This window comes from Peromyscus eremicus, chromosome 20 (assembly GCF_949786415.1).
Source record: "Peromyscus eremicus chromosome 20, PerEre_H2_v1, whole genome shotgun sequence".
NCBI classification, from domain to species: domain Eukaryota; kingdom Metazoa; phylum Chordata; class Mammalia; order Rodentia; family Cricetidae; genus Peromyscus; species Peromyscus eremicus.
Window position 1 is genome coordinate 35,399,613 of NC_081436.1, and position 12,732 is coordinate 35,412,344.

The 12,732-nt window shown below is 40.0% G+C and overlaps 1 protein-coding gene across 1 annotated transcript in view; it reads left to right on the forward strand.

Moving 5' to 3' along the window:
- The window catches only part of Dnaaf11 (dynein axonemal assembly factor 11), a 98,420-nt gene that overhangs the window by 65,168 nt on the left and 20,520 nt on the right, over nt 1-12,732 (forward strand). The window contains exon 11 of the mRNA XM_059247014.1: nt 1,824-1,993. Within this exon, the coding sequence (XP_059102997.1) occupies nt 1,824-1,993 (170 nt within the window). The remainder of the gene's footprint in view (nt 1-1,823; nt 1,994-12,732) is intronic.

A 12,732-nucleotide genomic window follows, 5' to 3' on the forward strand; every position in this document is an offset into this window, starting at 1 on the left:
TCACTAGAGCTCATCTCTTGTGCTAGGGTGGGGTTCCCTTCCTCAGTGCCCCTTAGGTTTCCAGGAGAAGAACAGATAAAGCAGTAATGGGTTTCCTTTGCCTGGGAAGGAAAGGACAATGGAAAGGAGAGTGTCTGCTAGGAGGAATATAAATTTGATTAGCCAATAAGGCTTCCACGGTGATTAAATAGTCCTTCATTTTCCATAGCCAATTTTCCAACATAGATAATCAATTATGTGTTTTTATTCTGAGGCAAAAAATAGAAAGTGAAATTTGTTGTCAGGCAATAAAAATAACAAACAGTCCTGTAAGGATCTTGTTGTCCTTGGTGGCCACAACAAATTAAAGGAGTGTGCCTATATTAACCAGAACATCTACAGAGGAGTCTAAGAGAAAACATAATTACCTCCATATACATAAGAGATATTTGTGTGATACCATGAGCAGCAGCCCTGCCCCACGAATTGTGGAAACTTCTAGTGTAACTGACATGACAACAATGAAATAATAACTACTGTTCTTTTTTTTTTTTTTGGAGAAGGGGAAACTTTTTGAGACAGAGTTTCTCTGTGTAACAGCTCTGGCTGTCCTGAAATTTGCTCTGTAGACCAAGCTGGCCTCGAACTCACAGAGATCCACTTACCTCTGCTTCCCAAGTGCTGGGATTAAAGGCCCACATCACCACGGTCTAGCTGATAACTGTTAGTCTTAAAGGGAAAGCTAGAGACGTGGCTGGGTACCTCGTACAGGGTGGCAGGCAATGGATGCCAAAAGTCTTTGTTGTCTCTAATTATGAGTCTTCAATAAACACAGCCTCCTGTTGGCATGTGCCTTTTGTGGGTTGTGTTGTTGTTTTGGGAATAAGCCTTACTTCCATGACTGGATGAGACTTAAATTCAGGAGTTTTCTACCTTAGCTCCCCAAGGAATAAGATTTCTTCTTGTTAGCCGGGTGATGGTGGCACACGCCTTTAATCCCAGCACTTGGGAGGCAGAGCCAGGCGGATCTCTGTGAGTTCAAGGCCAGCCTGGTCTACAAAGCAAGTTCCAGGAAAGGCGCAAAGCTACACGGAGAAACCCTGTCTCGAAAAACTAAAAAATAATAAATAAATAAATAAATAAATAAATAAATAAATAAATAAATAAATAATATTTCTTCTTGTTTCCATAGTTGCCTTTGTTCATGTTAAAATGTAAAAGCCATAACAGATAGCTTATTAAGAATAGAATAGAGGTGAGATGGTACAGGTAGACCATGGAGGGCTGGTTCTGGCTTGTTTTCAGTAATAAACTTGGAAAATGTGTTTCTCTGGGGGATTATCCCTTAGGATCATGTGAAAGGGTGTCCCGGTATAGATTAGTCATCTTGTATCACTGCTCCTTAAAAGAGGAGTCACGAAAATCAGACTTCAGAGAATAAACAATCTCTCACCTAAAATTAATAGTTTTCCATTCATGAGCATATAAACTTGACAGCAAATATGTTTTTCTAAAAATCATCAAATGCTAATGAATGAAATTCACTTCATTTATATTATGGTTAAAGTGAATATTGCTGAAAACTAACACGTTCATAATGTTGCTTCTGACTAAAACATTTAAAGTACTGACATTGAACCCAGTGAGGTATTCCATGTGTCTGGATTTGCTGACTTATAGGGAAGTTGCATGAGTCTGGCCTGCATTATGATCATTAAGAAAAACCCTTGGAATATTAAAGTATATTGTAAGAATACATCTCAGTATATATCCATGAGTGAACTGATTAAAAAAGCTTTGGTGCATGTAAATCTATGTGATAACTATTATATGTTCATATACAGATATATGCACATTTGCCATGGCGTGGATGAGCCTGGAGGATATTATGCTAAGCGAGACAGGACAGGCAAAGAAAGGACAAGCACAAGCTTCCTTATATGTGGAATGTTTCTGAAAATCAAATATGCAGAGATAGAAAACAAAATGATGGTGAAGATGGAGGTAAATATGGGTAAAGGCCAGGAAAGTTGGAAAGGACCTACGTGGCTGGATAAAGTAAAAAAGCTTTCACAAGAGCAAGGGAAGGGGCAGGAAAGACAGCAGAACAAAACAGAAAGGAGAATAACACTGGAGAGAATGAATACCAAGAAAAGGGGTGAAGGCCGAGAGGTGGCATGGGAGAAAAGACCAAAATAAAACATGAAAACCCAATGTGGGAAGCTAGTCCTCTGTAAACTAGTTTAAAAAAATAATAATTGAATATTCTAAAAGTGCAAAAGCAAAGTCAAAACAAAGTGATGGTGATAAAGAGTGATGAAGAGAAGCCGGGCAGTGGTGGCACACGCCTTTAATCCCAGCACTCAGGAGGCAGAGCCAGGCAGATCTCTGTGAGTTTGAGGCCAGCCTGGGCTACAGAGTGAGTTCCAGGAAAGGCACCAAAAATACACAGAGAAACCCTGTCTCGGAAAAAAAAAGAGTGATAAAGAGAAATTGGAGGATGTAGATCTGAGGACAGAGTAGAATGAATGTAGGATGACCAAGTCTAGGGAGCTAATGTACAACATAGGAACTAGCATTAGGAAGTTTGCATTTGATATCTACACTATATGAGCAGGCTGTAGTTGTTCTTGCTATGAAAGGTAACTGTGAAATGATGGATATGCTAATTTTATTGCACTGACCTTCTCATTATCTACTGTATGCTGCAAGGTCATGTAAGCCTTAAATATGCACAGTACATGAAATTCATTGATACAAGACAACCATACAATTAAGATGCCTTTGGCCTCAAGTAACAGAACACTCTGATTCAAAGAGGTTTATATACTAAATAAAAATATATTGCCTCACCTAAAAATGAAAAAAATCAATTCAGTTAGACATAGCATTTCAATTCATTCATAGTATAGTACTGTTAGCATGTTAAGGAAAAGTAGGATTCCCAGGAATACCTAACATAGTCCTTAGTGTCTTATACTGCTTGGATCATCTAAATCAGTGTATCATGAGCTGACATTCAGCAAGTCTGTCTGTGGTATATTTGTGAAGAACACTGCCAACAGCTGACCTGCTTGATTGGGCTTGGATTGACAATGACCATATCATGTGGATTTGAGGAAATTCAGTGATGAAATTTGTGCCCATTTTCCAAGGACACAAACCTTTTCATTGAGTTAAAAAAAAAAAAACACCATGTTTTATTTTGTTTTCTCAGTAAGTGGGAATTGAATGTGATACAGGCTAGGCAACTGCTCTACCATTGAACCACAAACCCCTACTTCTTATTCTACTTTTTTTTTTTTGCACTGAGAAAGAGTCTCACTAAATTCTCTGGTCTATTCCTAGACTCACTGTGCAGCCCAGAAAAGCTTTGAATTTACAGTCCTCTTGCCTCAGCCTCCTGAGTTGTTAGAATACAGACCTGTACTTCTAGGCTGGTCTAGCTACGTAGTAGACTTTTGGCATTTCTTCATGATGTCAAAATGATATTTTTCTCTTTTATTACTCATCAAGAAGCCCGGATCTGTACAGAGTGCTGACCAGTAGGCAAATCCTACCGGTTTAAATCTGTTCCCATCACATAGGTCAAGGCTAAGTTTCTGTTGCTAACCTCACTGGGAGCTTAGCTCTCCTCCATTCCTGGAAGCAGCTAGGCTGCCAGTGCCTCCTGGAACTGTCCCACACCTGCTACTCAGTCTGTGCTAGTAGGTGAGCTATTCTGGATCGCGGATGCTCAGGTTACAATCCTGTGCATGCTGCCAGACTCCTGAATTTGTTCACCATCTTTGTGGCTTAACTTATGGGCGCCAGACTTCCAGCATGCAGTGTCCTACTGCACCGCCTGTGTAACCAAGGGCTGTCATCTGGTTGGGAGTGGATCGCTGTAGATGATGAAGCCCTCTGGCTGTTCACAAAGGCAGCATCATGCAGTGGAAAGTGGATGCCTAGACAATCAAGTAGGAAACTCATCTCACAGGCTTTTCTGGCATGCCCATTGCTTGGTGATATTTCTTCCTGGCTTCCAGAACTCTGTATTCATTAGTCTCTGTTTTGGGAGTGATGGAAACAGATTCTCAGTCATCAGGGTCCATACCTTTATTACACTGGATGCATCCAGTCAAGATCAGGGGTGTCATCTGTCCCTCAAGGGTCCGCTGTTCTTCCATGGAGGAGTTGGAGATTCGTTTTGAGCACAGCATCCTGAATGGCCATTTTATACTAAACGTGGATCAGACCATGTCACTTTCCCCACTTCACTCAGAGTTAAAGGTAGCGTTCCCTGATATCTCACCCTTCCTGTCTCCCTCCTGGACCTCCTTTTCTACCACTTTCCCTCACATCTGCTGGCATCATGGGCTTCCCTGTGCTTTCACAAGTATGGCACATATCCTTTTGGGGTGAGTCAGGGCTTTGCTCCCCCAGCCACTCTCATAAGGTGCCTTGTCCTTCAGGTTTCTTCTCAAGTATGCTTTGATCAAGGAGGTGGTTCCTGATCCCCTCCACCTGCATTCTTTACATCTCGTTCTGCTGTCTTTTTTTCCTTATAGAGTTTATTGCCTGGTAATTTACTTCTCTGTTGCTTTCCCCTGCCCCACGACAAGAATATAAGCCTCTAGAGAACAAATGGTTTTGTCTTTTCCAGACTGCCTTGTTGCTGTGACCTAGAATAAAACCGGATAAGGCATAGATATATTTTTTGAATGAGTGAAGACAGTAGCTGAATTTGAATATTTAAAACATTAATCTCCCTTAATTATCAACTATCTCCAGCTTTTTCCCATTTGTATTATTCAGATTGTGTTTAAAATAAACCTATCAGATTCTGCCTCCAAAACAAGCCCGCTGCGATTTCTGTTGCCATCCATCTAGATGCAATGAAATGCAATGATTAAAAGCATAGCCTCAAGCTAGAGAACCTGAGTCAAATCTCGTTATTTTTATTCAGCATCTGTGTGACCTCTGGAAAATTATTAATTTCTCTGTGTCTCTGATGCAACATCTATAAAGTGATTATACTAGTTCAGGCCTCAAAAAGTGTTTGTAGGCATGATATAAACTGATTTAAAAAGGCACCTAGAACAGTATTTGGGACATAATTAGTATTTGTATTAATACGTAAATAGTTTTAATTAATATTGTTTGTTACTATTTATTTGTATTATACTATAATATCTGTTAACATTGTTTTGTAATTATTATCTTAGCCCACTCCCTGTAGCTATAACAGAATGGCCTGATGACAGGTAAGTCATGAAGAAAGCAGACTTATTTGACTCGTAACTCTAATTCTAGAAGAACAAATAGTATAGTGCAAGAATCTGACAAGGATCTCCTGGCTAGATCACAACATGATACATGAAGTTGTATGGAGGGTTCATGGGATCAGAGACAAAGAGTGATGGCCAGAGAGAATGTGTCAAGAGAATCAGAAAGTGGCGAGGCCCTGGGCTTGCCCATTTATAACAGGCTGCTCTTGGGAACTTCACAAGACTTGCATGATCCCTTCACAAAGGGTCCCTACCCCAGTCATCTACTAGAAGGCCTCACCTCTCAAAGGCCCTACCACTTTCAGTATCATTACATTGGACAATAAACTCTGATAGGGACAAATCACATCCAAGCCATGGCACTTTCTGAGATTGCAATGTTTGCAGATTGTAACAGAGATAAATGGACACATTTACATTATTAAAACCGGAAATAGTAACATGCTTCTCCATTGTGATGCTTAGGTCCCTCAGAAGTTTTTGTCTTTCACTTGTTTTCTGTGCACAGTTGCTGCTCATTTGTAACTTAATTTATAGATATACAATCTTAGTTGCTATTTTGAAGGAGGCTATTCTTCACGTTTTCTCAGAGCTTATGCTCACCCTTCAGCCCGTTTTCCAGACTTGTCATTAGACTCAGTAATATGTATCTAAAAGTCTCCTCAACATTTGCCTGGGGATGTTGGGCATGTGATCTCCCAACAGTGCAGCTTAACAAGATTTAACTGAAATTTTGCATGCACTGAGAAGGCTTGCTCACTTGAATCAGGTTAAACTGATTCATTAGTTAAACTCCCATCTAGATTCTCAATTGACAAATTATAGGAGCATTCCATGCTTTATGATTTCCTTTGGGATTTCTTTCAGAATAATTAACTAAGACTCAGGAAGCTGCTGTTGGACCTGGACAGCAAAATGCATTTCCATTTTGGTTGGTGAGCATGTTGTTTGACTCTGTTTACACCAAACACAGGAGGTGAAGGTCACATATTAAGGCCAACAGCACAGACCAAAATTGCATAAAACCCAGACTAACTTCCTCCATATTACTCAGGCACATGTTTCTCTACTCAAATATGCACGTGATGTAGCCAACATAGATGCACTCTTGCTGGGCGGTGGTGGTGCACACCTTTAATCCCAGCACTGGGGAGGCAGAGGCAGGTGGATCTCTGTGAGTTCGAGGCAAGCCTGGGTTACAGAGTGAGTTCCAGGAAGGGCGCCAAAGCTACACATAGAAACCCCATCTCGAAAAACCAAAAAATGAAAAAAAAAATGATGCTCTTATTCTGATTGTTGTGTGGGCCTGAAGTGCTCCCTGATCATTTCACTAAGCATGTCCATTGCATTCACAGTGCTATTCTTTTATTTCCCATTTTGAACTCGTTCCTGAAACTTCCACCCCCGAGAAAACAGAAGCATTTAAAGGCCATCATCACCTTCTTCAACCTTTTTAGTCCCTCTTTCTGGTCGTAGAAACGTGTGGTCTTTCCAACCCCTTTCCTCCCAGGGGAGCTGGATCCTATTTCCACTCAAGTTTCAAAGAATGATTTCCTCCCTCTTTGGCAATTCTATTTCTCTGTACTGTTTCAATGAAGTTTGTCTATCTGGATCTTTTACTAAAAACATCCTGGAACTATCTTCTTTCTAAAAACAAAAAGAAAAGAAAAATGAAAAAACACTCTCCCCTGTATTTATTGCCCTGCTCTGTTTTATTATAAGACTCTTAAAATAGACATCTTTCCAGCCGGGCGGTGGTGGCGCACGCCTTTAATCCCAGCACTCGGGAGGCAGAGCCAGGTGGATCTCTGTGAGTTCGAGGCCAGCCTGGACTTCCAGGAAAGGCGCAAAACTACACAGAGAAACCCTGTCTTGAAAAACCAAAAAAAAAAAAAAAATAGACATCTTTCATTTTTTACTATACTTTCATTAATTAAATTTGTTTTCTGTGCTAGTTAGTTCTAATTGCCACCAACTAAAAATCACCTGGAAAGAGAGTCTTATTGAGGAATTATCTATATTAGGTTGCTCTATGGTCTATGTCTGTAGGAGGCTATCTTAATTATTAGTTGATATAGGATGACCCAGTCTACGGTGAGCAGCATCATTCCCTAGGCAAGAGTACTGAATAACATAAGAAAGTAGAAAGCTAGTTGAGCGTAATCAAGCAAGCAAAGATATATTCTGTCTTAGCTCTTGACTACGAATGGGATGTGATTAGCTATTTACATACCTGCCTTGACTTCTCTGAAATGATAGATAATTGGATTACAAGCCAAATAAACTTCTTCATTTATGTTGCTGTTTGATATAGTATTTTATCACAGCCACCAAAATAAAATTGGAGGAATCTTTGACAATTGTGTGGACCTATACAGTGCATTCTGATAACTCTCACATTCTACCCTCTCTTATCTACCCCCAACCTTGTCAACACCTCCTCCACATTACAGGTCCATTTCCAATATTCATTTCTGTTTTGTTTTGTTTTGTGACACCCCCCCTGTGGATTTAACTAGGGCCATCTTATGTACACAGGTATGCAACTATCCTTTGGAGCTTGGTGGGCTTATCAGTGTGGATATATCTGAAGCTAATAACTCCTCTTTCCCCCAGAATGCATTAGTAGCCAAATAGTACAGCAGAGAGGGGTATTGCTCCTTAGCCCTTCTCATATCTATCATTGGCTGTTAACAGACCCAGTATTGTGACTTGCCACTGTATGTACGTGCAGCTGCTATGAAGTCATGACTAAATGCCTGTGTCATGACTAGAAGATAGCATTCCACTGCCCTTATCCCTTTCTTCTTGCTCTTAAGTTCTGTTGCTCCTTCTCCTGTGATACTCTGAGCCTAGACTTGATGGCATAAATGCCCTATTTAGGGTTGAACTGAATTGTCCCTTCTTCTCAGCACATTGAGCAGCCAAGAGTGTCTGTATTATGACCATTCAATGTAAAGAGTCAGTTTTCTGATTAAGCTAAGAGTAGCAATTATAGTTCAATGCCATGTACATTTAGCTAAATGATGATGTTCGGTTCCCTCCTAGGGCTCCTGACATCCACAGGCATGGGTTTTTACTGGGATTACAATACTAGACGTGAATTCCTTCCTGCAGTGTGTTCCTCAATTCCAGTAAGAGTGATGTTGGTTGCTACCTTAATGGTTGAAGCACTGTGGTAGCAGTGGACATATCTTTTAGCATCAGTGGGATTTATAGTTCCTAGGACTCAAAGCTGATAACTTTTTTCCCTAGTACCTACATAGCACCTTTCAGCATTATGAAAGCTAATGAAAAAGGAGGAATGTTTCCAGCTCAGTTCTGATGTGACTTCTCTATATCTTATAACCAAGGTAGATGATGTCTTTAGCAGTAGAGTTTTATCATCTCATTCTGGTGGACAACCAAGAAGAATGACAAGAACATGTAATTTTAAGGGCCTCTGGGGACCCCTTGACCAAAAAACCAAAACTCATAAAAACAACATATCTGATACTGGGGGGGTTTGTTTAATAATCCATGGCTTCTAGGAGTAGTGCTATCCAATCAAGCAAGATTGCTCTTCTAGTTCTCATTTTTTTAGTTTATATTTTTAATTGGCTTACAATAGTAGGCATCCCTATGGCTTTTTTTCATATGAACTTCATTTTGATTAATCACCCCCTTCTCCCCTTATTGCCCCAAACCCCAAATCCTGATTAATCCCTTTTATCTCCTGTATTCTGCCCGCATCTGCCTAACTCCACTTTCTTAAGGCATTCACCACTCAATAGCCCCTTTCTGTTTTCCTGGCTTTTGATAGGTGCTCCAAGTTAAACACATAGATCTAAAGAGTTGAAGCTAGGATCCACATATGACAGAGAACATGTGGCATTTGTCTTTCTGGGTCTAGGTATTTTACTCAGTGTACTTTTTTTTATTTCCCTCTGTTGGACTTCAAATTTTATTTTTATATATAGCTCAACAAAATTCCATTGTATATGCACACAGCATTTTCATTATTCATTCATCCATTGATGGACAGCTAGGCTGGTTCTATTTCTTAGCTATTGTGCATAGAACAGCAATGAATGTAGATAAGGAAGTATTTTTGTAGTAGGGCATAGAGTCCTTTGGGTATATGCCCAGAAGTGGTATAGATGGGTCACATGATGGTTCTATTTTTAGCTTTTGAAACATCACCATACCAATTTCCATAATGCCTGAAGCAGTGAACAGAGGTTCTTTTTTGCCCACATCCTCACCAGCATTACGGTCACTTGATTTGGTGTCCTACCTCACATTCTTTCAAACCAACTCCAGTAAGGGGTCATCTCCCTAACTGCTCTCCCCTGGAACATCTCTTAGAGGGCTGCAATCATCACTACTATGATCTCCTGTGACCATCTCTCACGCTTTACCCATCTGACATTTGTGCAGGGCTTTTGTTTGTTTGTTCACTTTGTTTCTTGCCATTAACCAGCCCCTCTCCTGACCTTTTATTTTGCCACTCTCATGGGGTATTCTCCTAGTGTCACTAAATGCTTCTGCTCCCTAGGTGTGTTTGAACAGTGGAAATGGGATGCTTCTTTCTCATACCACTGCCTGAAAGGGGGAATGTTCCATTTAGTTTCTAGACAGCTTCTGTTCTTTTATATTCATTATCTGCATAATTTCATGACTTTAAATGTCAGCAGAGCTCCATCATCTGATAATTTCCAGTAAATAATGAGGAACAACAAATTATATTGAGGAGAGTTAAACTCTTAGTAGCATGAGTACTTAAGAGCATAATAAACAATTTAAGTCCACTGATCCAGTAGAAAGGCTAAAGATAAACTCTGCTTTTCAGTAATTACACAGAAAGCAGATGAATTCCAGATTTATTAAACATGGGGGTGGGGAACTCTCATATATGACCTCCCACTTTGAAATGTGATTCTGAAGGATTATAATTTCAAATCAAAACAAGAAATAAGCCATGACTCAGGAAGTCTTATAGACTATTGTAGTATCTTAAAATGGTCTTCAGAGTGGGTCTTGAATATGAAGAAAGGGAGTCTCATATAAATACTACCTACAAATGGAAATCTGTTCTAGGGGAGCTATGTATGGACAAGGATGCCCCCTCCACACACATTCATATGGTCATTTATGATGACTCAACTTTTTTCCTTTTCATAATGATGAGAAACTGGTATATATTCAGTTGAAACCATTCTTCAAATTTTGTTGTTATATCTTAGATATATGTGGTATGATCTTCTCTTTCAATGCAATAATAACAGCTCCTAATTAGTCATATAGTAATATGGGCAAACAACTGAGACACTAAAGTATACTATACTCCTAAACTAGGATATTCAGTAGGCCATGTTTACTAAGCGCATTTTTAACTGAGTGCAAAATTCATTTCCAATGGGTTTATCAGGACATAACTTCATTGTGAGTTGAAGAATGTTAGTTTACTTCAAGTGAATATCCATTACACAGAGATAACCCAGACACTCACAGAATATAGTAAGGTACAATAGAAATCCAGTGAGTGTTTTGAATCTGGTCATGCCAGGTTGTTACTTTTCTTCCTGGAGATGATTATCAGAGTCTCATGGTTATTGTAGCTATTAAATTATAACCCATAGACAGTTTCACACTTTTAAACACTTCTTAAAATTTGATTCTCTTGGGAGCTGAATATTAGATACTTGAATATAGCAGTTTATTGGAAGAGTGAAGGGATGTTGGTCAGGAAGTAGGGAAGGGAAGGAACCAAAAGACAGTTTTACATTTGGCCAACCACTCTTGTAAGGAAATTAGAGAATATTGTACAAAACGCATGTGTCAGGACATTTTTATCTGAAAAACAATGGGATCTTGGGTATCTGAACACTGGCTGTTGAAATCCACCAGCTGTTGATGACTACTATCTGATATGAGGCGGTAGTTATGTGATAAGCTCCCGGTACTTCTGAAGTGCTGGTACCATAGACCATGCAGTCCCTTGTTGTATCAGGGAAGAGACCCAAGCCACAGAGGTGGAGGTAATGGTGGAGGAGAGCCTGCCAGAGAACACTGCAAGTTCGTAGGGTGTGGTTAGGACATAGACAATGTCTCCTTCAGACACTGTTGCTAATTAAGGATGAAAAGGTAAAACTTGAAATGTCTTATAAGAAACCAGAAACTATAACAATTAAGAAAAGGGTACTTGCTGTTTACTTTAAGAGTCCCTGATTCTTAGAATTGTTTTGTTTTGTTTTGTTTTGTTTGTGGGTGAGACTGGAGTATGCTGGAATACCAGGCTTGTTATTTGCTCACATTGTTATCTGACATGAATGGCACCACTGTCAGTAGAGGCAGCAGCCCATGTGTACTTAGCTGCCGATTGGATGGACAGAGGGTTCATTTCAGGACATTGTTCTTATCTGTGGCCCAAAGGCCCCTCAAACATGTTGATATATCTTCTAAAGGTAATGTTCACAGACAACTCATGATGTATCCTTGTTTGTTAGCTGTGCATGTCCCTTTTATCACCATAAGGCCCAGTTTCCTGGGCAACCAGAAGTGGTATCTGAGTCATGTGGTCCTGACTTTCATCATTATTCCCCAGTCTATAAGCTCCTAGAAAATACTCCATTGTTGGGCCTATTCTTCTTTCTCTGCCTCCCTCCTCACCTTCCTGTTTTCTCCTGCTAAGTTTTCATAGTTTCTCAATGCTAGGTCTCTCAAATTTGCTCTTTTCTTTGACTCAGTTCAATTAACTGACCTCAACCTTTTCTCGGTAAGCCCTTTCTGGCTAACACTCTCACTCTTAAAAGAATATTGTGTCTATTTATCATCTGGGCACATCAGATTGCCATCAGTAGTTGGTTGGGGATGCTGTATTCAGATAGAAATCATGCATAGGCAAAGCCCAGCTCCCTTAGTGTTGGTACCTCTGAGTTCTTTATCCTCCAGAGTCTGCAGCCCGGATTCACAAACCCAGAAATATGCAGCACTAGGCTCTGAGAAACTGAGGCTTATGGCTATGGTCTTTAGAAGCCTGACATCTATCTAGGTGCTCAGGTCAGACCAAACTCTAGACTTTTATAATTGTTGTCTTATGGTTCTAGACCCTGATAACTGGAGGCTCATTTTTCTAAGCTTTCAAAGCCAGAGACATATAACTGTAGGTACTTATGTCTAAAGCTATTGCTTTGAGCTCTGGGTGATAGCAGCCCAGCACACAACTTGTGTTAAAGCTCCCAAGGTTTGGGTATTAGTAACCCTAGGTTCAAATCTTTGCCAGCTGTCAGAGATCTTTTGTGCTGCTGCCAGATAGGTTTACGGCTAAAAGCCCTGGGAGTTGGCATTTTATACAACCATCTTATCTTATTCTAGCCATAACGAAGATTGCAAGTAAGCAATAAAAGATGATTTAGGAGAACCTCCAAGGTAATTAATGTTGCAACATGAATGGTAGGGTGTACTGGAGAGGTCTCTGGGACTAACCCCAAAGGTTCTAGAA